Here is a 22,236-nt window from a genome sequence, read left to right as displayed (position 1 = left end):
TGGTAACGCACTTACGAGAATGTGAAAGCCACATGCACCAGCAGCGACTCCTGCCATAGCTGTGCTTTATTCACAGGGGTCATCGCTGTTAACAGACATCTCTGTTGACCTGGCATTAAAAAAAAACCCTAGGCTGACATTTTTCACTGTATGACTTGAGTTTCTGCTATCCCAATACTTAAAATACTAGAAAAGGCTGCACTGCACAAGTGGCTTCGAAACCCATCTGTCCAGCTGAATACACACAAGCTCCTATTGACTCAGAGTCCAGAGGCACCATTTCTTAGGAACAGTATATAGCTTTCAGGAAAGTTAACCTATACAGCCCATGATATCATTTATTCTTTACACTGACTTTGGGGTACACTTTCAGAAGTGAGGATGCTGTGAGGCATTTTCAGAACAGTCCCAAAACATGGAAGCCTGAGTGAGGAGTGTCCGGCTCTTTATTATCCAGCACTCACAGCATCTGCTGCATTGCCAGTGTGAATTGGAAGCCATGTGGCCTCAAGCCACATTCTCACCAGAGCTCTGTTCTGCCCATTTAGGATACGCAGTATCCCCATGGCATGTTTCCTATGTGTTCATTATGTGACCAGCTTTACTGCTCTAGTTTGAAATGATAACCAATAGCCTCTTTTAATAGTCTTTTATATTCTTTGAAAACCTCAGCTCCGAGTACCAAGAAATAATTTCATGCAGTCATTATCACAGAAAAGTACCACTTCCAAGGATCCCCCAGGTCAAAACATGAACTGACACCTGCTGGAAACTCTTTTAGCAGTTTTTCATGGCCATCATTCCTGAACTTTCAGACAAAGCACCACTGGGCCTTCAGCTTCCCTTCACCCATCTCCCCTTTTTAAACAAATACATACAGGCTAACAAGTTTATGAACTCCTTATTACGGCCTAAGGGACCCCAGTCCTAGTCCTGGACTGAAATTTAAAGACTGGTCCTCCTCAAATAATTTAAGCCACAAGTTTCATTTTCAAAGGAAAAATGCCAGTAAATTAAAGACAAAGTGTTCAGATTTATTTGGAAATTCACAGTTTCTAATGGCACTACAGCTCTGTAGTTACATACTCTTGTTCCACAACATTGTATGCCGCACTCAGGTGTTATGTATTTTCCTCATCCAGGTTTGAAACCCTTCTGAATTCATGTTCAACACGTCTGGTTCATGTGCTCTGACTGGCTAATTGTGCAGATCAACTCCAAAAGTACATCACTTTAAAGTATTCATAAACTAACAAGAAAGCAGCAAAAAAAAAAACAAAGGCTTTAAATAAGTCACATTACATACAATACCCAGGAAAGGCATTAGATCTGTTAAAAAGGGTACCACTAAAAGTGCTCAATAAGTTAACTTACTTTTTATGTGAACCTGTAACACCTGTCAAAAGGAATAACCTTTTGTTCCACTCTCTCAGATACACACGCAACATTTTTGTCATCACACATCCTATAGTATCCAAATATACAGTCACACTCAACATTTTAGCAATCACACATCCTACAATATCCAAATATACAATCACAGTCAAATTAAAAAACACTTAGATATGAAAATACCAACCATACAAACACTGCACATTTGTTAGCCAATACAAAAGCAAACATTATGGAAATACCCACTTTGAACCAGCCTGACTGGTCAGACTCCAAGGCTTTGCAAACTCAAGACATCCAGAGCTGGCTTGGACAAGGCTCAGCTGCAGCTGCACTAGCCTGCCCTCATGTTCTTCAGCTGAGCCTTTCCTGAACTCTCAGCACAGAAATGTCAAGTGTTCCCCAACCACTTCTTTTGCAGGCAATTCAGGTAACAAATGCACTCAGCACCCTAAGTTCCCATCATACATAGGAAATCTTAAAAAGCCTCTGTAATTCATTTAGTACATCAGACTACAGTTCCGAATTACCATCCCCAGTGAGATATTTTCCTCAACCGAGTTTGCAAAACCAGAATCTTGTCAGGCAAGTCCATCTATTGGGATTTTTACAGTATCCAGTCCACATTATTGAGTCCAGCAGAAGGCCAACACATGTCCCTTTACAGCACTGTAGTGTTGCATCTTCAAAATAAGCTAGAGAAATTACAAAATAAATCAAATGACAAACAATTGTATTTCCCCTCTTCCAGTGGCATTATAAATAGACAAAAGGCACATAAATATGGGAAGGTGCAAGAAATAGGAACAAAGCTAAAGGAAGAGGATTAGGCTTTTATCCCTATTCCACCCAACAAACTGGGTTTCAAAAAATCTCTGCCCCAGGAACTGTGAAAAAAAAACCAAACCTTTATAAAATGAACCCTGCCCTCCCTCCCCCCAAAGCTGTTCTCATAGGAAATTACCAGCCTTGTAAAGCTGCAGCTTATAGCCACGATTGACACAATCCCATCTATTTAAAAAGACAGAAACCAGATTTCTGAATACTTTCCAATTAGTTGAGCTCTTTGTCTCCCACTATCCTCCCACAGAATACCACAGACTGTTCTCAAACGAACAAACACTCTCCTGTTTGAGTTCAGCTAGTTTTAGATGTGTCCAGAAACTGCTGTGACACCAAGTGTTCCCACTGTTATATCTTTGTTTCCTTTGATTATGTCATGCAGGCTTGGCATTGACCCTGACTTAGTCTGTATTAGAGTTTTTATAAGCTTCCCTTGGTCAGAAACTTTAGACCGTCTTCGTTTTATAGCCCTCTTATCAGTTTTTGTCTTTTGGGTCTGGCCATTGCACAGACTTGTACATGCTGAAATGCCACAAAAATAGGACTCCTCAGACTGCGATGATGTTTCAGAGCTTCCTTCGGACGGAGGACCCTTATATGAAGAGTGATAAACTTCCCCAATGTTAGAGAAGTCTCTCTGGTTTGTAAACGGCTTCCTTCCTTTAATTTCCCCGTTGGCTATTGGATGCACAGGCTCTGTTGCTGACTGAACAGTCTCTATTTTTTCACTTTTGTATTTACAACGCTTTTTCTGAAACCACAAGTAAAAAGAGATAAGAGTTAGGCTCTGGAAACTAAGTGGAGTACAAAACCCAAGCCTAGGAACCACTGGAGGGGAAAGCAGCTGAGACAGGCGCCACCTGCCAGCAGAAACAGGCTCAGCCCAGCCTGCCCTTCTGACAGTCACTATACCTTCTTCTCCGGAGAAAACTTCAGGGGTTCTACAATGTACAGGTCCTCTGGATCCACTGTAAGAGAGGGAACACAGACTTAGCAGTCCTCACACTACCAGCTCTAAAGCAACACAACTGTAAGTCACACTATTACTTATCTCACACATCTTTGCTCCCATTACAAGCTAATGAAGGCACAACACATGAACACTGACAGTGAAGTCAACACACACAGAGCTGTCATGGCAGCTGCCAGTGACATACACTTGAAAACGCTTGCCTCCTGATAGATTAGGCCATAGGAGAGGTGCAGAGAACATCCTCTGGGGAAAAGGAGCAGCAGTCAGCAAAAGTTAGCTTCTACAAAAACAAGCTGTTAGCAATATGATGTGTTTAACGTGCAGCCTACCCGTAATAGGACAGATACTCAAGTCTGTGTACCTATCAAGGACACGGATGTTCAGACTGACTAGACCAGTCTGGTATTCCTCCATCAGTGCTTTGTAAATCATTCTTCCAAACTGAAGCAGGGGAGAATTCTGAAAAAGCATAGTTTTGCAAAGAAAAAAAAAAGGGGAAAAAAAAAATCCTTTGCTGTCTTCTATTGCAAGATGTTCCCAACTCAGTTCATGAGTAGTCCTGCAGATTCAGTCACAGTACAAAAGTCTGTGAAGCAAGTTCACTGCACCCAGAAAAGCAGTGTCAGCCGCATACTTGTTAGTTACTATAATCTGCAACACCTTTGGTTTTGCAGGAAGGTGAGGGCCTAAAAATAAATATTTAAGTTTTCTCAAGACTATCATGAATACCAAAACCACCAGATCATTCCTCATACCCAATCTAAGGTAAATAGTCTTAGTTTTCTTACTACAGTTGACAAATTTGGATCCTAAATATCTGCCAAGTTTCAAAAACAGGCCATCAGGATTTCTGAGAAGGCATTCAGACTTCCCACGTCTGGCATTAAGTTAAAAATAAAATAAAATGTCACTTTCTAGTTACAAAGCTGCAAAGCTTTGCAGACCTATATGCCTGCATGGATTGCTGCTATAAATGACAGCACACCACATTTAATGTTTTAGCATAATTTAGCACAGTTCTGCGAGTATCCAGTAACTTGTTCATGAACCACCTTGTCCTTCATGAAATACTATAATCCAGTGTACTTTGGCATTAACCTGCAATTCCATTTTCATACACCTGCAGTAGCACACTCATTGTACAGCACTAAGAGAAACATGAGAGAGTAGATGTACGAATATGTGAATGTATGTGCGAATGTATGTGAATAATACCTTCTTTGCCAGCTAGCTGAAAAGACTGTGATCTGACCAGTGGAAGAGAAGTTCTTCTTTTCAAATTCATATCATCATAAGAGGAAAAACATCTAGGAAACAAAACCCACAAACCTTTTAAAAACATTTTTCTCAGTACTTCATTATACATATTTTTCATTAAGAAACATCTTTGCAGAAGGACAGTATTATACAGAGATGCCCAAGAAACCCTGGCAAAAAGACACAGCACTGTATTTGCAACAAGCTATCGTGGCATGGTAAGTGTAGTTGCCTCAAAATGCTCTCAGGAGAGCCTTCCTTCCTACAGACCTGTAATGGCTCTTTGCTACTAATTTTGAGCTTTCAGATACAAGACTCAGAATTAATGTAGATACTACAGTCCAAGCAGACTTAGGAAATAGTGTTAAAAGCTGCAAGAACAATTCCGTTTCAAATATAAATACATTACCTTTTGGGGCTAGGGTAGTGATTACTTTTAGGAATTTTTGAGAGGTAATCTTCACAGAACTGAGAAGAGCTTCTGCACCGCTGCACACAAAGTACCAAGCCCAGAATGACACAGAGAACCAGAGAAATCACAAGATAAGTCTGCCGATCAGAAACCTGGAAGAATTTCAAACAGATGTTAAAGACAAAAAATAATTTAATGATACTATTATTCTTGTTTTAAAAATTAAAATCTTTAAAAGAACACAACTGACATTCTCAAGTCATTTTCTTTCCATTTTGATAAGCACTTGTTCAAATTTGAATATTTTTTCAGAGGTTTGATGTAGTCTATTGGCTATGCAGCATTCAAGGAATAAAGTCTGAATACCACCAGCTGGGAACACAGACAAGATTTCACTGGCTAGGGTACTACCAGAACTTACAGAAGCAGCCACCCCTTGCAAATAGCATTCAAACCTATCTGAAAGTAATATACTTTGCACAAAAAAGTGTACTAAGAAAGCAACTTCTTTTTTATAGTTGACATGGATGCAGTACTACCTCAATTTTATGTGATGCTTATCAGCTGACATGGAAGAACTTCACAGAATACCATTATATTCACTTGATTCAATGGGTTTAATCTTTCTGTACTCATCCATTTCACAATTTAGCAGAAGGATTTTTTGAAGTATGCTCATTTCTGAAGCTTGACAGATGGTGCTTACTAGAAATAAGTGGAAGTTGAAATCCTAGGGTACTTTGCAGATAATGTTTAGAAAAGGAATTGCACGGTTATTTTCCTTAGAAAAAGCCTATCTGAATCACACTACGACATCTTAGAAGTCACAGAAAGACTTTAGAAAACATAACACAAATTCCCATTTTATAACAAGCAAATGTCTCAGATAAATAGACTAGACCTGACTAATAGACAGGTTACTAGAGCTGAGTTCAGGTAAAGCCATGTGTTAAAATTCCAGGATACTCATCTAAAGTACCCTAAGGATCACCACTGTTAAATCCTGGTTAAAACCACAGCACTCATGAACAGGAGTTTAGCCAGCCAAGCATCAAAGGAGGCTCACTAAGAGATTGAAAACAGTTCAAAGAGATGTCCTTTGGCAACAGCACCATTAAAAAAAATTGTATGGCTTGAAATCCCAGGCTGGAGAACGTAAACATTGAGAGTATGTTGCTAATATTGTTGCAAAGATTCCCCTAATCTCAAAAGATCACAAAAACCAGGAAAGAAGGAGGCTGCAGCCATATGAGCCTCCCATTCAGTAGCTAAGAGTGCAACCCTCCACATACTCATCTTATGATGACAGACCAGTCCTAACAGTGACCAGCACACATTTTCACACTAAACTTCCTACAGCATGAGTCTGCTGATATTTAAGTGAACAATGTGAGTGCTGGACACTGCAAAGCATCCCATTTTACTGAAGTTGTGTAACGAAGCCATGCAGTACAACTGGTTATATAACGCAGCAAGTGCCAGAAGCGTTCCTGAAGCATGAACTCTACCATTCCCTCTGACACACAAACACTCCAGATGTGCACCAGATCCCATTACTGCCATTTCAAAATCAATAGGTAGTTTTCTAATTTCATTAAGAATCATTTCACAGAACAGTACCAATTCTAGTGCACTACAGGAAGGCTGAGATATTAAGTTATCCTAAGTTTTAGCTTTATAGTTACTTCAGACTCCGATCATGGGGCTACTAGGGCTGTAGTAGAAATTATCACCAATCTTGCTGTGCCCTAGACAGCTCAAGCTACTCAAACTTTCCTTCCCTCCCTTACCCAGCTGCTAAAGTAGCCTGAAAGCAACACTACAGACAGTTCAAATGAAAAGCTTCACTTAAAGATTCCAGGCCTCTTCAAATTGAGTTACATTTATACACCCTTTTCCTTTGAGTTTCTCAAGATGAATTATAATTACCTCACGTTTTAATTCTGCCACAGTTGTTGACAGGTTAGAAACTAGCTGCGCCATGTTGGTGAGCTGTGTTTGTAACAGCTGGATTGCTTCTGTTTGCCGCTGATCCTGTATTAAAGAGAGTCATGGTCATGCTGTTTAGCTGTCAGGTTCCCATTATGATAATAGGCTCACATGTACCAAGTTACTGTTCTATCTGATACAGCCAGGCATTCTGTAGCCACATGACCTATTCAGTTTTGTTTTCAACACAACTTTTATACAGCATTTGAAACATCAGCACTGTATTTATCAAATAACTTTTTGTAATATATGCCAAGTATATTTCATTACAGTCAATTCTGCTACCTTCCTGAAAGGCAGATTAAATAGCCACCTCCATGCAGTGACTATCAGGAAACTGAGTATTGTCACATTACAGAATACACATGCAGATGACTAGGTAGAGCTAAAGCCTAAGGGCTAACACATAGCTTCAGTTTTGGGATGAGGTAAACAGCCACTTGACAAGAGCCCAAGCCAGACAGAAAGAAGGCCTTTGCAGCTATTATCTCTTTCCCAGGAAGAACCCTAACAGGATTCTTAATCCTACAAGAAATTAAGGAAGGTGAGCAAAGTGTCAGGGAGGTTAACCAAGAGATACACCTCTGACTGACCAGCATTTGCTATTATTCAAACAAAAAGCAGAAAAACTAATAAGAATTTCTGCACCTCCTTGTAACTAGTTCTTAAAAGTAAACTTTCCTAACGAGGAAAATGCTTAAGTACTTCAACAAACCATACCTGCTCTTCTGCTATTCTTGAGGTGTTCTGAAGTTTTATTATTGTTTTATTAAAAGCCTTCTGCATTTCCTCCATTTGCTTTCGGTACCTAAAAGAAAGAGTATAAAGGTCTGAAGCACTAGTACATGAAACTCCTCAGCACTAGACTCATCTCCAGAAAATACAACTATGCCACCTGAATACTTCTTCTCACCTAAAAAGGTTTTATTTGAACATGAAGTGGTACTTCAAGTTTCACATAAAAACAGATGTGTCTCTGGTTTGGGAGTTTTGACATTTTCTGCCAAGGTTAAAGTCAAATCTGTTTCAACACCTTAGAGCTTAGCACCAATTTACTGGAATTCACTATGGAGAACTGTCTGCTAACACTGACTGCCAAGACAGATAAAATGACAGCATAAGGAAGAGCCCACTCCTTGGGGCCAATTCTGAAATGGGTACATTTCCTGATTCTCCTATGACTAAGGAGTACCACAGATAAACACTAATACATGCAACTCTCACAGAAAGCTCTTGGTTCTCTCACCGAGCTCCCTTCTTCCACAAGAGTTATTACAAGTAACACAGTAGTTTAAGTAGAAACAATCAATTCAGTAAACAAGACATTGTAGGTCTGTGTCATTCAGTTTAAGGGCAGCAGGAGGATGTGCCCTTTTGTTGAATGGCTGATGGACAGAATTAGTGGTTACATCTTTGCAATACCTTATCCTTTTAAAAATACCTCACAGCACTACTCCTTAAACAAAAATAAATGTGATTGTATCTGAAACACAGAAAGGGAACCCCTGCTACCTGCAGACATCTCGTCTCCAGTAGCTACCTAAGATTAGGTACTAACTTTCTCAGTTTTCCATAAAGCTTTTTGCTATGATTTATGTTATACTCAGACTTACCTCTGACTAAGTTCTTCTAAGTAACGGCTGCTGAGAGACATGTTCACTTCTAGGGCTTTTATGCGATTATTAAGGCGCATGAAGACAGACTCCTTTTGATTAGATCCATGAACAAGATTTCCATTAGCATAGCCTAGATCTGTTGAATTCTGCAATTCAGCATAGAAATCCGTAGCTGTCCTTTGTTGTACCCCAGAAACCGGAATTGCCATTAAAGCTTCTTCTGTTGCTTGATCATCCTCCTTCGTTTCAGCAGATACAGAAGACTCAGCAGGAGGCAAAATAGGTTTCTGCACTTCTGGAGTGCTTTCCTTTACTTCCCCAGCCTCACTGACTAGCATGTCCACTGTATATTCAGGCTGCTGGACAGTCTCTGCCAGCTTTGAAATCACTGAAGTAGCCATAGTCTCTCTTATGCTCATCTCCTTTACCTCAGTAGCCACAGTGGTCTCAGAAGCTACAGGGCTTTCTTCTGCAACAGAGCTCTCAGCCTTTTTTGTTTCTGTGCTGATCTCAGGTATATCCACCCGAGGTGTCATTCCTGGTGCTGCTTGGCTCGCATCATCTTTTTCAGGCTCCAAAGCCATGTCTGTTGTTGGCAATGGCTTAACTTCAGAAGCAACTTCTAAGAGGACGGCCTGAGAGACAGTCTGAGGATGGCTTGGCTCCAGTTCAACTGAATCTGTGGTCTCATTACCAATCTCCGCAGGGACCACACTGCTAAAATTAACTGCAACAGTAGCTCCAGATGAACTCTCAACTTTGCTGTCTAATTGCTCAGGCAAAGGCTCATCTACTAATGTACGTATAGGTTCAGTCAGAACCGTCTGTGGCTGCTGAATATCAGCAGAGTAATCTTGCCCTTGTTTACCTTCAGTTTTACTATGCTGCCGGTGCATGGCTACTACAACCGAACACCATTTAAACAGGTATTCTGAAAAGGTGGAAATACAACATACTGTTGCCATGTCATAGCAGTACTTTTCTGTCTCAAGTTCAAACCATGCCGATGCTTCTTCTTCCTGATCATCACTGGGCAGCAACGTTACTGTTGACTGGCTTGTATCTTCTTCATACTCTTGTACTAGCTGAACAATAGGACTTTCCTTTGTCAAATCCACAATTAATTGCTCTTTATCCATCTGTGGAGTATCTGTAGTAACAAGTCTACAACAAGAGTTAGACAGGATGTTACCTGAAGAATTTTACATACCTGCTCTGGAAGATTGCAAAAGTAGGATCTTTCAGAAAACTATCAAAGCTCATTCCTGTGACAAAAGGCCAGTTTGGATACAGTCATAAATTCTATTAGTGTTTTCTCTTGTGTTCTTCAGTTCCAATTTGCAAACAAAATTATTTCAACCCTTGCTTCTGAATGAGCAAGTTTTATCAGATATTGCCCTTTTCCTCAGCCCTGAAAAGAGTCACCAGTTCAGATACCACTAACGTCTACACAGCAAACATCTTGCACTTTTGCTGCAATCTTCAAATGCAAAAGCAAGAACCACAACCTTTCCACTGACCTTCCTTAACCTCTCAACAATCAAGAGTGCTACGAGACCATAAAACCACTTAATAGAGCACAAGTTATGTCTTAACATTTAAGAGCTACAGTCTCAGCTCTACATAGCCAAATCAATTCCAAACAATTATAATAATCTGAAAAAAGACCATAGAATATTTATATACACCTGCTCCTCCCAATCTGATTCTGTACCTTTGTCAATATATTTTCATCAAGAGATAGATTTCCCTGGTTAATACACTACCATACTACAGATTTGACCAAATACTTGCCTTTTTACTTGCTTTAGGCAGCATGCCATATCTGAGCATTCTGCTACCAAAGATTCCAGACTAGTTCCTGTTAGTCTCTGCTAGGAACACACTAGGGAAAAAAAAACCCAACAGCAATCACTTACTCTGGTGAAGGAACAGGAGTTGGTTCAGGCAGTCTTGGTGCAGCTGTTGAAGTTTCAGGGGTAGCAGTGACATTTTCAGACACACTTGTATTCCCTGCTGCAGGAAGGAGGAAAATATGAACATGAAAATTCAAGAACCATGAATATTGCAGTTCTGTGGATTAAGTTTAGGGGTAGTTTTGTTTGGTTGGTTTTGGGGTTTTGTTCTTTTCCTTAAAGATCACTAACTGCACTATCAAATTAACTGCAGGTGTCACTCAAAGTCACCTGAAAGTCCTACTGACAGCTTATGTATACGACATTACAGACAGTCTCAAAATATTTCCAGAAAGAAGCATCAAGTTAGACTTTACAAATGAAGCTAAGTAATACAGACAGTGAAGATCTCCAAATACAGTGAAGCAAACATGTATGTTCTCTTTGTACTGGCTCCTTTCTCTGCAAATTCAGCATCTTAGTTCCACTTTTCAGAATCAGTAGGCCAAGAATACTATAGTACTAATCAGGTATGCCATAAAAGGTGAAAAAAGTCATTTAAACATACAACATCCAAACAACTCACAAAAATTAAACAAGAAATTAAACTTTCAGAATGCTTTTCACAAGCAACCAACCAACAAAAAAACAAACAAACAAAAAAAAAAACCAAAATTACCTTCAGCTTCAGATGACTCTTCAGTTTTGGCTCCAAGCATATTAGCAGCAATATTTACCATACTTAGGATTGCATCTGAAAGAGAAAACAGCTACTCAAAGAGGACATTCTCAAAAGGCCACCGAGACTAGCACCACTGATCAATCTGCTATTTTGTAACTTGATTGAAACAAATAACAGTCTAAGGCCACAAAACACTGCTGTCATTCTATGACACTAGATACAACTATTGCTGTTAAAGTTTACAAGCTAGAAAGCTGTTTTTGAAAACCTGTATCTAACCTTTACCAGCTGCGCCTTCTAACACCAGTGAGAGAACTCACTGACCATTACTCCACTGAAACCAAGGAACATGAAGACAAACAGAAGAATAATTACACACAGTATTTTCTGTTAACCTGAATGTGTGAACCACTGTGGGAGGTCCCAGGCCAGAAATTTAGAGCTTGAACACTCAAATGGAGGAGCTCTAATAAAGCCAGGCTGGATCATTTGACACAACAGAACTAAAAGAAGGGCCCCAATGTCATTTGCTAATTGAACGAGACAATTCTGCCTTTGAAGACAGGATGTCCCCAGAAAACTACAGGTTTGCTCAAATTAAGCAGGACTGCCATTTTGCATCACACTTCTCTCCTTGACCCCAAATGTTATTTTCAGCTCTGATACTCCTGCAAAACAGCAACTGTAAATATTTTAAAGAACTGAAGCAGGAAAACCTACATTTTGAAATCTGTTACTTGAATGTAATCTAGATCAGTCAAGGCAACTGGAAGAAAACTGTAACAAATAGCCGCAGAGCTGGCTTAGGTATCTATATTTTAAGGATCTGTTAAGTAGAACAGTTCCCCCTCCCTCCTCCCCTCAACCCCCCTCCCCACCCCCTGAAAAAAAAATATAAAAATCACAGAAGTAAACACAGAGAGGGTCTGCTCTGTATCAGCACACACATTAGATACAGCCAGCTCCTTGGTCTTGGTACTGAAAGCAAACATCATTGACAGGCTTATTTAAAAGATGAGGAATGGGGAAAGAAAACTTTTGCATATTGTAAATACTGGCTGAAGTTTGCCTATTTGTCCCCCACCAAAATATATCTGTACATCACATGTGTAAGTTCATAAGGTGAGCAGCATTTTACTACTAATGACAGATTTCTAAGACTTCAGGAATCACAACAGATTTTTTCAGCAGAAAAATATGAAAGTCATAATTGTTGCATGACAAAATGTCATTCTACTTTCAATGAGTTCATTTTGCTTCAGCACAGCAATGACTTTTCTAATAAATCATGCTTACTTGTAGCAGAACCAAGGAGATTTTTTGAAGATTTTTCTTCCCCTGTATTGTAATCCAGTAGATAATCTATGCATAAAGAAGAACACTTGTGACTATCGAAATTACATGTGTTACGGGCAAAGAAAATAAACAGTAAGATTTAACATGTCATTCAACTATGTCATTTTAGCAGTGTTAAAATAAAACTACAGAAAGAAAGTTAAAGGTCAAAAATTACATACTGAAATATAAAGCTCCAAGCAATGAGAAACCCAAAGAGATTCAGGGTTCAAGGTTCAGTTTTCCTAGATTCATGACACAGATGCAGCAAACTGCTCATTTTGCTCCATACAGTGTTTTTACCCCTTCTCCTCGTGAGGGCCGAAGATAAGCCATTTCATATTTTTTATTTAAACACAAAGTCTACAAGCCAAAATAAGCACCTTCCCAATCGTGTGCAGCATTGATCATACAAACAATCTCAGGGAATGAGCTACAGACACTAAGAACAAAGCTGTTTCGTGTGATCTGCTTTGATTATTTTAGTTACCCATCACTACTTTCAGCACATGAAGATATTATTGCCTAGCCTGCCAAATAAAATAGAGACTTACTACTAGCATTTTAAAGTAACCCTCCAAATAGCTACAACACATAGTTTAAAACTTAAAAGAACTGTTGATTAAGACCAGAAATACTGAAATGTTGCCACAAGATTAAGCGTAAATTTAGCAGTAAAATAATTCATCATGTGAAGGAAATGATGAGCCACACCACTAGCACAAGACTTGCCTTAACAGCTAAAAATGCAGAAATTATTTGCTTACCATAATCTTCATCAAAGAGTTCCTGACGTTCAGACTGATACTGAGAATCAGCTATTTCTTCATACTCTTCAACCATGCTAGTACCAAATACCCTATAAAAAAAGTTTTAAGATAAAAACTTAGTATTATTGTATTATTCACATAATTGGTTGACATAACTGATAATTAGCTACGCAATATAAACATTATGTAATAGGTAGCAAATAAACTAGATAAGCTACAGTGGCCTTCTGCTAACCAAGATCAAGCAGCAGAGATATGCTTATTCTCTTGAAGTTGCACGCACAAAATCCACTGCACACTTTCAAGTGCTGCACCAAAGAGACTTCTTTTTAACTTGAGCTCATACCTGTTTAAGGAGCTCAAGGTGTCCTGGTCTTAAACTCTTCATGAGCTCTTGCACCTCCTCTTCAGCCTCACCTCTGACCAACTTTAGAAGTATCTAATTAATGACTACCTCACTTTGCCTACTACATTCTCTTTGACCTGCTCTGCTGAAATAAAATTAAACCAATCCAATTTAAAGCAGTCTTGTCAACTGAAAATATGGTTTGAATTATAACACTAGAGTTCCCAGGTTCAAATTCTGACACAGCTTTGACAGCAGAACTGACACTGGTTTTTAAGAGTAGGACAGAGGCTGATTATTTTCTGAACTACACACAATCACTAACAGTGTGTATCTGGGGTGCCATGCAACACAGCAACTTCCCAAAAGCACTCATCACGCCTGCTCTTTTTAGTTCACCATTTGTTCATTGTTTTGCTTGGTCAGCCTTGAAATGCTCACGTCCTCCTATAAGGCTGCTTATGTTCCTGTTTCCTAACAAGCCCCGTGCAAATATAACCTCTTCCTTATATACTGGAAAATCAAAACTAACCATTCAAAGCTTCTAAACAGATGTGAAGCATACTACACAGCAGGTAAGTTAGGCAACTACTTCAGGTTACGGTATTTGCTACTACAGCTGAAAACTAGGATTTGTCGCCCAACTATTATTAAAATACACTATTCCTCACAGCAAGGTGGTAGAAAGACAAAGCAGAATTCTTAAAATATTACCTTATAAGACTTAAAGGGCAAAAATGTTCCGATCCAAAGTGTGATATCAACTCCACCTAAAGAATAAAAGGTACTTAAAATAAAACTCCAAGACCCAGAGTTAAGAGTTCATTTAACATATATATCCAATCTTGAAATTGCAAGTTTTGTTTACTCAAGGGATTTGTAGATTGCCCGTAACAGAAAAGACTGAAAGATTTGTTCTTGCCATGCATTAGAGTGCTGAGCCACAGCAGAGAAGACCACAAGCCCCATGCATTCGTCATTCCAAAACAAGAGGTTGCTAACCTTTATGTACTTGATGAACATCTGAAGCAAGAAGGGAAAGGAAAAAAAAAATAAAAATGTCAGTACAAAGGCTGAACACATGCCACAAGCAACTAGAATTTTGTTGATTTTAATTCAGTACTATAAAAGCCTCATGTGATGAAGGATAAAGTTGCAATACTACTTCATCTGCCACAGGTAGCAAGATTTCATTTAGCCTTCACACCTTGCAGATAAAAGGTAACATGCAACAAGTTTTGTTAATGAACTCAAGTTATCCAGTAATTAAAGTTACTGAGTTTTTCTAGAAGCACTATTGCATACAGAGTACTGAAGCATGTTAAATTTAAGTGTGGGTTTTTTTTTTTAAAGAGAACAGATTACAGAAAGTAACTCAAAAGGAAAACACCCTTCATAGCATGCACTCTGTATACTGCTGCTGCTTCAAGTTCAACCTAACATGCTTCAATTTATAGAAACGCCACAGGAAGAAACGCATAGAGCATCTGATGATACACTTGGAAGCTTCAGCCATCTATATATTCCTAGTGAAAACTTGACTACATACTGGTGTTTCGCCTAAACTAACAAGTGAAAAATGAGTTCACTAAATAACTGTGTAGACACCACTAATGAAGACTGTAATAATCTGCAAGTGAGATCAAGATAACTAGTCCCAGAAAGCACTCAAAAAAAAAAATTCATTATTTTTCATGCAAATTCATTAAAGCCACTTAAATTTTGAGATTTTTTTTTAAATTATTCTTCCTCTGTAGTCTGGATACACCAAAAATTTGCTTTTTTTTGTGTGTGCTGTGCTACAAAGAACAATCCTTTGAAAATTTTAAAACACTACACTACTCAAGGCAGAACACTGTATCCACATAGGGATTAAGTGCTGAAGCACCTAGTGTAATTCTGGAACTTCAGTGACAACAAGCAAGATTCCAGTTACCTTAAGGCATTAATTCAGACCAAAAGCAGAATTAAAACGTAAATGAAATCTTTATCCTGTGACTCATGCAGAATTTCTGTGTACAGAAGTTAGATTCCAACTGTCATTCAGAGGCAATTTCTTCATGAAAGCACCAATCTTGATTCAGTATCACAAACCAGTTTTGGGTTGGTTGGGGTTTTTTGTTGTTCTGTTTGTTGTTTTTTTTTTTTTTTTATTTTTGTTTGCTTTTTTGCCTGGAGTTTTCTTTTGCAGCACCATGATTGGAACAGAACACATCACTGGAGAAGACCTAAAAGGTCCGTGTTCTATTTGTGTTTAAACCTCTGCTACATCCGTATTTTCACAAAAGCTTTTATCCCAGTCTTAAGTACCACATTATTTAGGTAGGTCTATGCTCTTGGAGTCTCCTGAGTAAAGACAGATTGCTGCAAATTATTTTGAAGGTGGAGCGATCATGGCAAGTACTCCAGTAGCAGTAAGCCTAAATTTGCCCGAGTCACAGTTACTTTTTCTTTCAGATTCATTTAAAAATCTATAGCAGAATACAGCACAGAAGTATTAAGAAATATGCCTATTCTAATCTGCTCTGCAGGGAGAGAAACTGTGTGTATACATATACTTTTATATGTATGTGTCTGTGTATACATACATATCTCTACAAAAAACTGGTACAGCCAAGAAACAAAATAGGTAAATACTTCTCATCTTACATTCATGAGAAGTTTGTTAAGTTAAACAGAATAGAACACTGTCTGGATTTTTCATAATTCAGATATCAAATAAGTACATACTCAGGCACAAGGCAATAGATGCTTCCCAAGATGCTCTCAGTTACCATTTTGAGGAAGATAATATACTCATGATTCTGTGAGGAGGATTTAGCACATGACCAGTCACACTAGGGTCACTAAGAAAACCAGTGCAATTAATGGTAAAGCATGCTTTGATACACATTTCTCCGGGATGCTCTGCTATACAGGGTAAGCCCAGCAAACCCTTCTTTCTCCGAGAAGTGTAGATGCTTTTACATTGGTAAGTTACCTTAACATATTTTGCATACATCTGTTCATCCAGAGGAAAGCTTTGGACATTTCTCTCGTCTCTGGCATGGAAAGTACCTAATTTAATCCATTTGTTTGTTGGATACCTAGAAAAAAACACAATGGAGTCAGACGTGCTGAAATTTCCCAAAACACCTTTTCACAGAATACTTTTTATTTTTCCAAGTTGCAAAATAGCAATAATATGATTTTTATTGAAAGAGTAGTTGCAAGATAAAGCTAGTGCCAACACAAAACCTCAGCAGTAGCTCTTCACGTACTTAAAATGGTATGCAAGCCCTTGAAGGATGAAACCCTATACTTGGTCCAATTACTGAAATTCTATCAGTCTACAGTAAAGTTTCTGGAACAGAAAAAAATCACCTCATATGAACACTTAAGAACATGACACGTAAGTAATAGACCGTAAGTATTATTGTAAGCAAGCAGCAAAAAAATAAAAGCTATGAGCAAAGCAGAGTCAGAACTAGGCAACAGACCAACTATTGAAAAATTAGAATCTACATGGAGTAGTGAAGAAGTGAGGTTTTTTGATGCACTGTATGAACACCCTCTCACATATCAGAATAATCTGCTCACTCCCAGAAAGCACTGGGGGTACAACATTGTCTAAAACACAGCGCAGCCACCCTTTAAGCAGACATTTGGCCAACCAATAATATACTTACCTGTTCCAATTCCAAATTTAATAATTTGGGGGTTTTGTTGGTTTGGTTTTTGGTTTGTTTTTTTTTTTTTTGGACAGCATTCTGCACTTGAAGACAGCTTAAGCCATGTGAAAATAGTCTGAATGACAAGGGAGGAGACAGACCACAACCCCAGTGGCATTCTGTTAATAAATGTTCATTTTATCACCTGTATCATTTCTGCTGCTCCACTGTTACTTTTCAAAGACTTTTTCTTTTCATTTTTAAGGTGACAAAGAAAAAACACAGGAAGCATGGAAAGAACTCAAGCCATGTAATTCTACGAGCTCAGTTTCCCTTTCCACAGAAAAAAATGTTAATAACTGATGCTATACACAAAGAAAATCCATGTAATTTCACAAAGCACAAGTCAATTTCCATAATACCAAGCATACATAGACCATATGTATACACATAGATATTAAGCCACCCATTTAATTATTTATGTTTTCATTGAGAAGGGTTAACTTGTATAACATACCTGTCACTAATAGACACTAGAAAGTCTTTTGGAGTTGAAGAGAATAATTCATGATTTGCAATGTCAAACTGCTTTACTTGGACTGGTTCACAGAGCTCAATAACAAACCTGGAAGACAAAAAGGAAATACTGAAAAATATACTCTTCCATCTGCAGTTATAATCCTCAGCCCTTTACCCGATTGCCACATCCTTCACTGGGTATAAAAAAAACACTGCAAAAAATGCTGTACAATAAGGAGGCATTACTTGCTGCTCCCTTCAAAATCACTAGTGATATTTACCTGCATACCTACCTTAGTAATTCTAGAGAGCACCTGCAGCTACAAAAGTTTCATGTACCTGCACTCAAGGGCAACAGTTACAGAACTAAACCCAAACATCATTTAAACCATACCTGAAATACCACTTAGTATATGTTAAGTTCTGACCATGTCTCCTACAGTTACTTGACAGCTGGAGAAAGAAACCAAAACCTTAACTTGAACACTCAGTACATTCTCTTCTTGTAAGATTACAATAATGCAAAATCTACAAAGTGAATAAAGTTACCCCTCAATCTTACTTTCCAATACCAGAGACAGAATTCTATGGGGGCCATGATAAAGCATCTAGTGCTAAGTCCAAACTTCCTTACACACAGACTTCAGACAGAGACACACTAAGATCTAGTCCCACAGTCCCATCATGATGGAAAATTATAATCACTCCCATCTTAAGAGCAAGCCTCAGTAACCTACCAGATTTTAGTACTGCAAGGATTTAGCATATAAAGGTCCATGTTTTCCATCAAAATAGCTGAAGTGCTCTGTATGAAGAAAAGAATTAGTATTTTCAATCGCAGATACTAACACAGCACCAAGATTTTCTCCCCAATCTCCAAAAATAAGTTTGGTATTATTTATGTAGACTAATACCAAGTTTCACAACCTTTTAAGCAAGATAGTATGTTAGAGACAGTATGCCATTCTACTATGGCACAATCATAGATTTACTATGGCAAGCTGTTTAATACAACTTAGTTCAGTTCTGTTTCTGTAGGGAGTAAACTGTTACCCCTTCCAAATTCACTTAAAGACATCAACTTCTCTACAGCAACCCCTCTTCAAAAAAGAAGATACGATAGCTTTTGTTCCATTTTTATAAATCAAAAATCACGATCAACCTGAACACAGAAATAAAGATTTTTCTAGTAATCAGTGTTCAGCTTAAGCATACTTTGTACTTCTTCTTGCATAACAGTAAATTGAAATAATGCACACTAATAATTAGTAAATGCTTACCTTTGCCTCTGGATTGGCTGCCAAAATTTTGGCACCACACTCTACAGAGGCATAGTTATTTCTATTTTTCTGGACTTTTTTTGTGGTATGCTGCCCACCAACAGCAGAAGGATGCATTGACTGACCTAGGAACAAGAAAATATTGCTACTATAACAAACGATGCAAACAAACAGTATTTTCACTTCTGCTCACTGCTTTTATATACTAAATGCCATTAATTATGTAGTTCTAGCAGAAAAATGAAGTTCCAGGCTGCATTCCAAATCAAATCTGATACAAGAAGGAAGTGGTCTGTCTTTAGACCAAATCAATGAATCCTGAACTTACTCTTTTCTTTCTCCACTTCCATGACTTTTTTCTTCCATTCATCAAATGTTGGAATGTCTCCAGGGTCCTTTGGAGTCATCGCCGATGTAGGGTCAATTTCTCCTGTTTTCTTATAGTCTTTCTGCAGAAGAATAAACCACCAATTGTGAATATCTTTCAGCACCAATGAAAATAAACTTCAATACTTAAAAAAAAAACACCACCAAACACAAAACCAAAAAACAAAACATTCTCATCAACAGCAGATACATCATTTGAACCCATCTTAAAAACTTAGTGCCAAGGTAAGCTCACTAGCCAGGAAAAACATGTGATGATTTCCTCCCAAAATTATACTCTTTCACTGAGATGCTGATAATTTTTGTGGCTAAACTAACATTTTAAGTAAGAAAAGTATGTCTCTCTAAATGCCTGCTTTTCTTTGGTATTTTTGCTTTTCCTCCTTCTAAGGAGAAAAGGCTTCCCTGTAGCAGAAACTTTCAAATATGAATGTTGGTCATGACAGAATTCAGAGTTCCCCTAGAGTTTTTGAACACCTCAAAAAAAACCCCACAGACACATTATATTTATTAATGTCTAATGATTAAAGAAAATATTTTGGACTTGCCTAACAATGCAGCAACCGTTTTAAGTTAACCTTATGCTATACCATTTCACATTTTAACTTCTCCTTCGTACAAACACTCTGCCAGCACACCATCAGACGGCACAAAAAACTTTTGCTAGACATTTCAAGTGTAGAGGTTATTTTGTAGACAATATTTTGCAGGTAGTTTCCAGAATGATGGCTTTGTAAGTTGACATTTTCTCTGCACTTAAAGCAAGAATTATTTCACATATAATTCTATAGCTGAAAACTATCAAAAAAAGAGCCAAACTCACATATTTGGACAAAAGTGAGTACAGAATTCTTCACATGACTATACTGCAACAGAACTTTAGATGTGACACAAAAATACATCCCCACATGTATTTAGAAATAAAGGACCTGAAAAAAACCTCTAACTCCCTCTGCAAAGTAAGTTCAGGATATAAGATCCTCCTTGGTCTATGATAAAAATGGTAAGTCAAAAAACAAACTGAGTAAGGAATGCCAAATCATGCGCTTGCTTAACTATGACATCAGGCCAATGCCATAGCTACTTACACTGTAGTCACGCAAACTGGGGGGGGTTTAATAAAGGTTTGTTTGTAGCAAGTTCTGACTGCATTTAATTACTTTAAGGTACACGGTACTCTGTTCAATAATCCTGGGAAAAACTTCTTAACTTTAAAAGAGAGTTATCCAAGTTATTAGTGACAGACTAAATGTGATCCTAAAATAGCACGAAAAAAATGGTATTGCTGTGGCCTTGGTCATTATCTATCTAAAAAAAAAAGAAAAAAAAGAAAAAAAAAGTAAGCTTTAGGAAGTGCCTCACTGGGAGAATGTAAAAGCGGTCATACAGTTAAGTGTAAAAGACCTGTCCAGCTATGTATCCCACTTTGACAGGGGTGAAGTAAGATGCCTAGGAAAGAATAAAACCACCCCAAACATTTGCTATTTTTTCCAACTGTTATCTTTCCCTCTAACCATCTGCTTGCTACCCAGGCACTTCCTGATTCAGTCAAGACTCAACCCTCAAGACTTCTACAGGCTTACCTAGACCATGCAAACCATACCATGACCTGCTCACCCCCCCTTTTTTTTTTAAACCCATGTGAAAAAATTCACCATGCACAGCAACCTACAGGAAGTCCCAGATTACTGATCAGTTACATGAAGAACATTTCTGCTGGATTTTGCTCCATATGGGGAAATCAAACAAAACTAAGTCTTCCATTTGAGATGGCAATATCAGAAACACACACAGGACTCAAGACATGAAGCCTGCGCAATCAGGAAAGCAATGGATATGAACTCATCTTCAACAGTGGTGATAACCTAACAGAGGGCATGAGGCTCCTGTGTGTACTGAGCAGCTATCAGCACTGCTTACCTCCCTTTTTAAGTTCTCCGAGGCATTCAGAGCAGGTTTTTGCTCCTCTGCGCCCTTTTCAGCTGCTGAAACTTTCGACTCAAACTCAGATTTCGTCTTCTTTCCCTTGCCGTGTGAAGATGATATGTTATCTATATGTTGACCTGCAAGGCTGAAAATTTTAGGACTATTAGAACCTATAAAATTATCACATTTTTCAACCATAAGCAATATTAACACACACACAAATACACAGATAAGCAAGCACATGCAAATGTTTGTTGCAAGGCCAGGACAGAAAAGAACAATTACCTTTAAATTATTCAGACTCACAACCTACTTCAATACTCACCTCTCTGGTGGGCTGACAAAAGTGGAAGGCTCACTCTGAGGGTCAGCCTCAAGTGTCCCACCAATATCACAGTCAGGTTCTGACTGCTCAGGTTCACTAGTGCTGACTACAGGGATATCAGCATGGGAATTTTCTATTGCACTGAAGGGAAAGAAATAACATGCTTTTTACCCTTTTGATAATACAAGTAACCCAGATAATCAACCACATGACTAAAGATAATTGAAAGTTTTAGAAAAGCAACAGTCTCACAGAAATAATCAAGAAGAATGAAGTATGCTTACACTTGCGAAACTGCATTCTTAGCTGTACCCATACAAGAATAGAATTTCACTTTCCAGCCTGTCTGCCCCAGCAAAGGAACTCAAAGCTAGCTTCTCATCTACCAGAACTCTCATCTAACATCCTACCAAACACTGCAATGGATAATTTTCCCCATCATTACTACAAACTAAGAACAGCTTCATAGTTATGCTACTGCAGCAATTTTCCTTTCCCTTTCAACAAAGGAATCAAACATGAGTCCGAGTTCCACCACTAAAAGCTCCTAATGTTCCCAAGTAAGGGAGCAGCAATCAAAAAAGAACTTGGCTAAAACTAGAGGAGAAAAGGGGTCACATAATGATATACAGTAGAGCC

The 22,236-nt window shown here is 38.4% G+C and overlaps 1 protein-coding gene across 15 annotated transcripts in view; it reads right to left on the bottom strand.

Annotated features, from left to right (window-relative positions):
• Positions 1 to 1,013: 1,013 nt before the first annotated feature.
• The window catches only part of SUCO (SUN domain containing ossification factor), a 40,491-nt gene continuing 19,268 nt past the window's right edge, over positions 1,014 to 22,236 (bottom strand). For 3 of the 15 annotated variants that reach the window (XM_062616167.1, XM_062616172.1, XM_062616173.1), the window contains 20 exons: positions 21,598 to 21,738; positions 21,267 to 21,417; positions 19,288 to 19,408; positions 18,960 to 19,084; positions 18,417 to 18,484; positions 17,678 to 17,785; positions 16,491 to 16,596; positions 14,513 to 14,533; positions 14,225 to 14,280; positions 13,162 to 13,253; positions 12,356 to 12,421; positions 11,057 to 11,131; positions 10,402 to 10,498; positions 8,480 to 9,646; positions 7,587 to 7,674; positions 6,807 to 6,911; positions 4,875 to 5,029; positions 4,424 to 4,515; positions 3,148 to 3,203; positions 1,014 to 2,986 (listed from right to left, as the gene is read on the bottom strand). In XM_062616167.1, the coding sequence (XP_062472151.1) occupies positions 2,540 to 2,986; positions 3,148 to 3,203; positions 4,424 to 4,515; positions 4,875 to 5,029; positions 6,807 to 6,911; positions 7,587 to 7,674; positions 8,480 to 9,646; positions 10,402 to 10,498; positions 11,057 to 11,131; positions 12,356 to 12,421; positions 13,162 to 13,253; positions 14,225 to 14,280; positions 14,513 to 14,533; positions 16,491 to 16,596; positions 17,678 to 17,785; positions 18,417 to 18,484; positions 18,960 to 19,084; positions 19,288 to 19,408; positions 21,267 to 21,417; positions 21,598 to 21,738 (3,337 nt within the window). In that variant the 3' untranslated portion in view covers positions 1,014 to 2,539. The other 12 variants (XM_062616168.1, XM_062616175.1, XM_062616174.1 and 9 more) reach the window with 12 other exon arrangements.

This window comes from Pezoporus occidentalis, unplaced genomic scaffold (genome assembly GCF_034315485.1).
Source record: "Pezoporus occidentalis ecotype Australia unplaced genomic scaffold, CSIRO_AGI_Poc_V1 ctg189, whole genome shotgun sequence".
Taxonomy (NCBI): Eukaryota; Metazoa; Chordata; class Aves; order Psittaciformes; family Psittacidae; genus Pezoporus; species Pezoporus occidentalis.
Note: the sequence above shows the minus strand (reverse complement) of the source record. Positions and strands in the feature narration are given on the sequence as shown.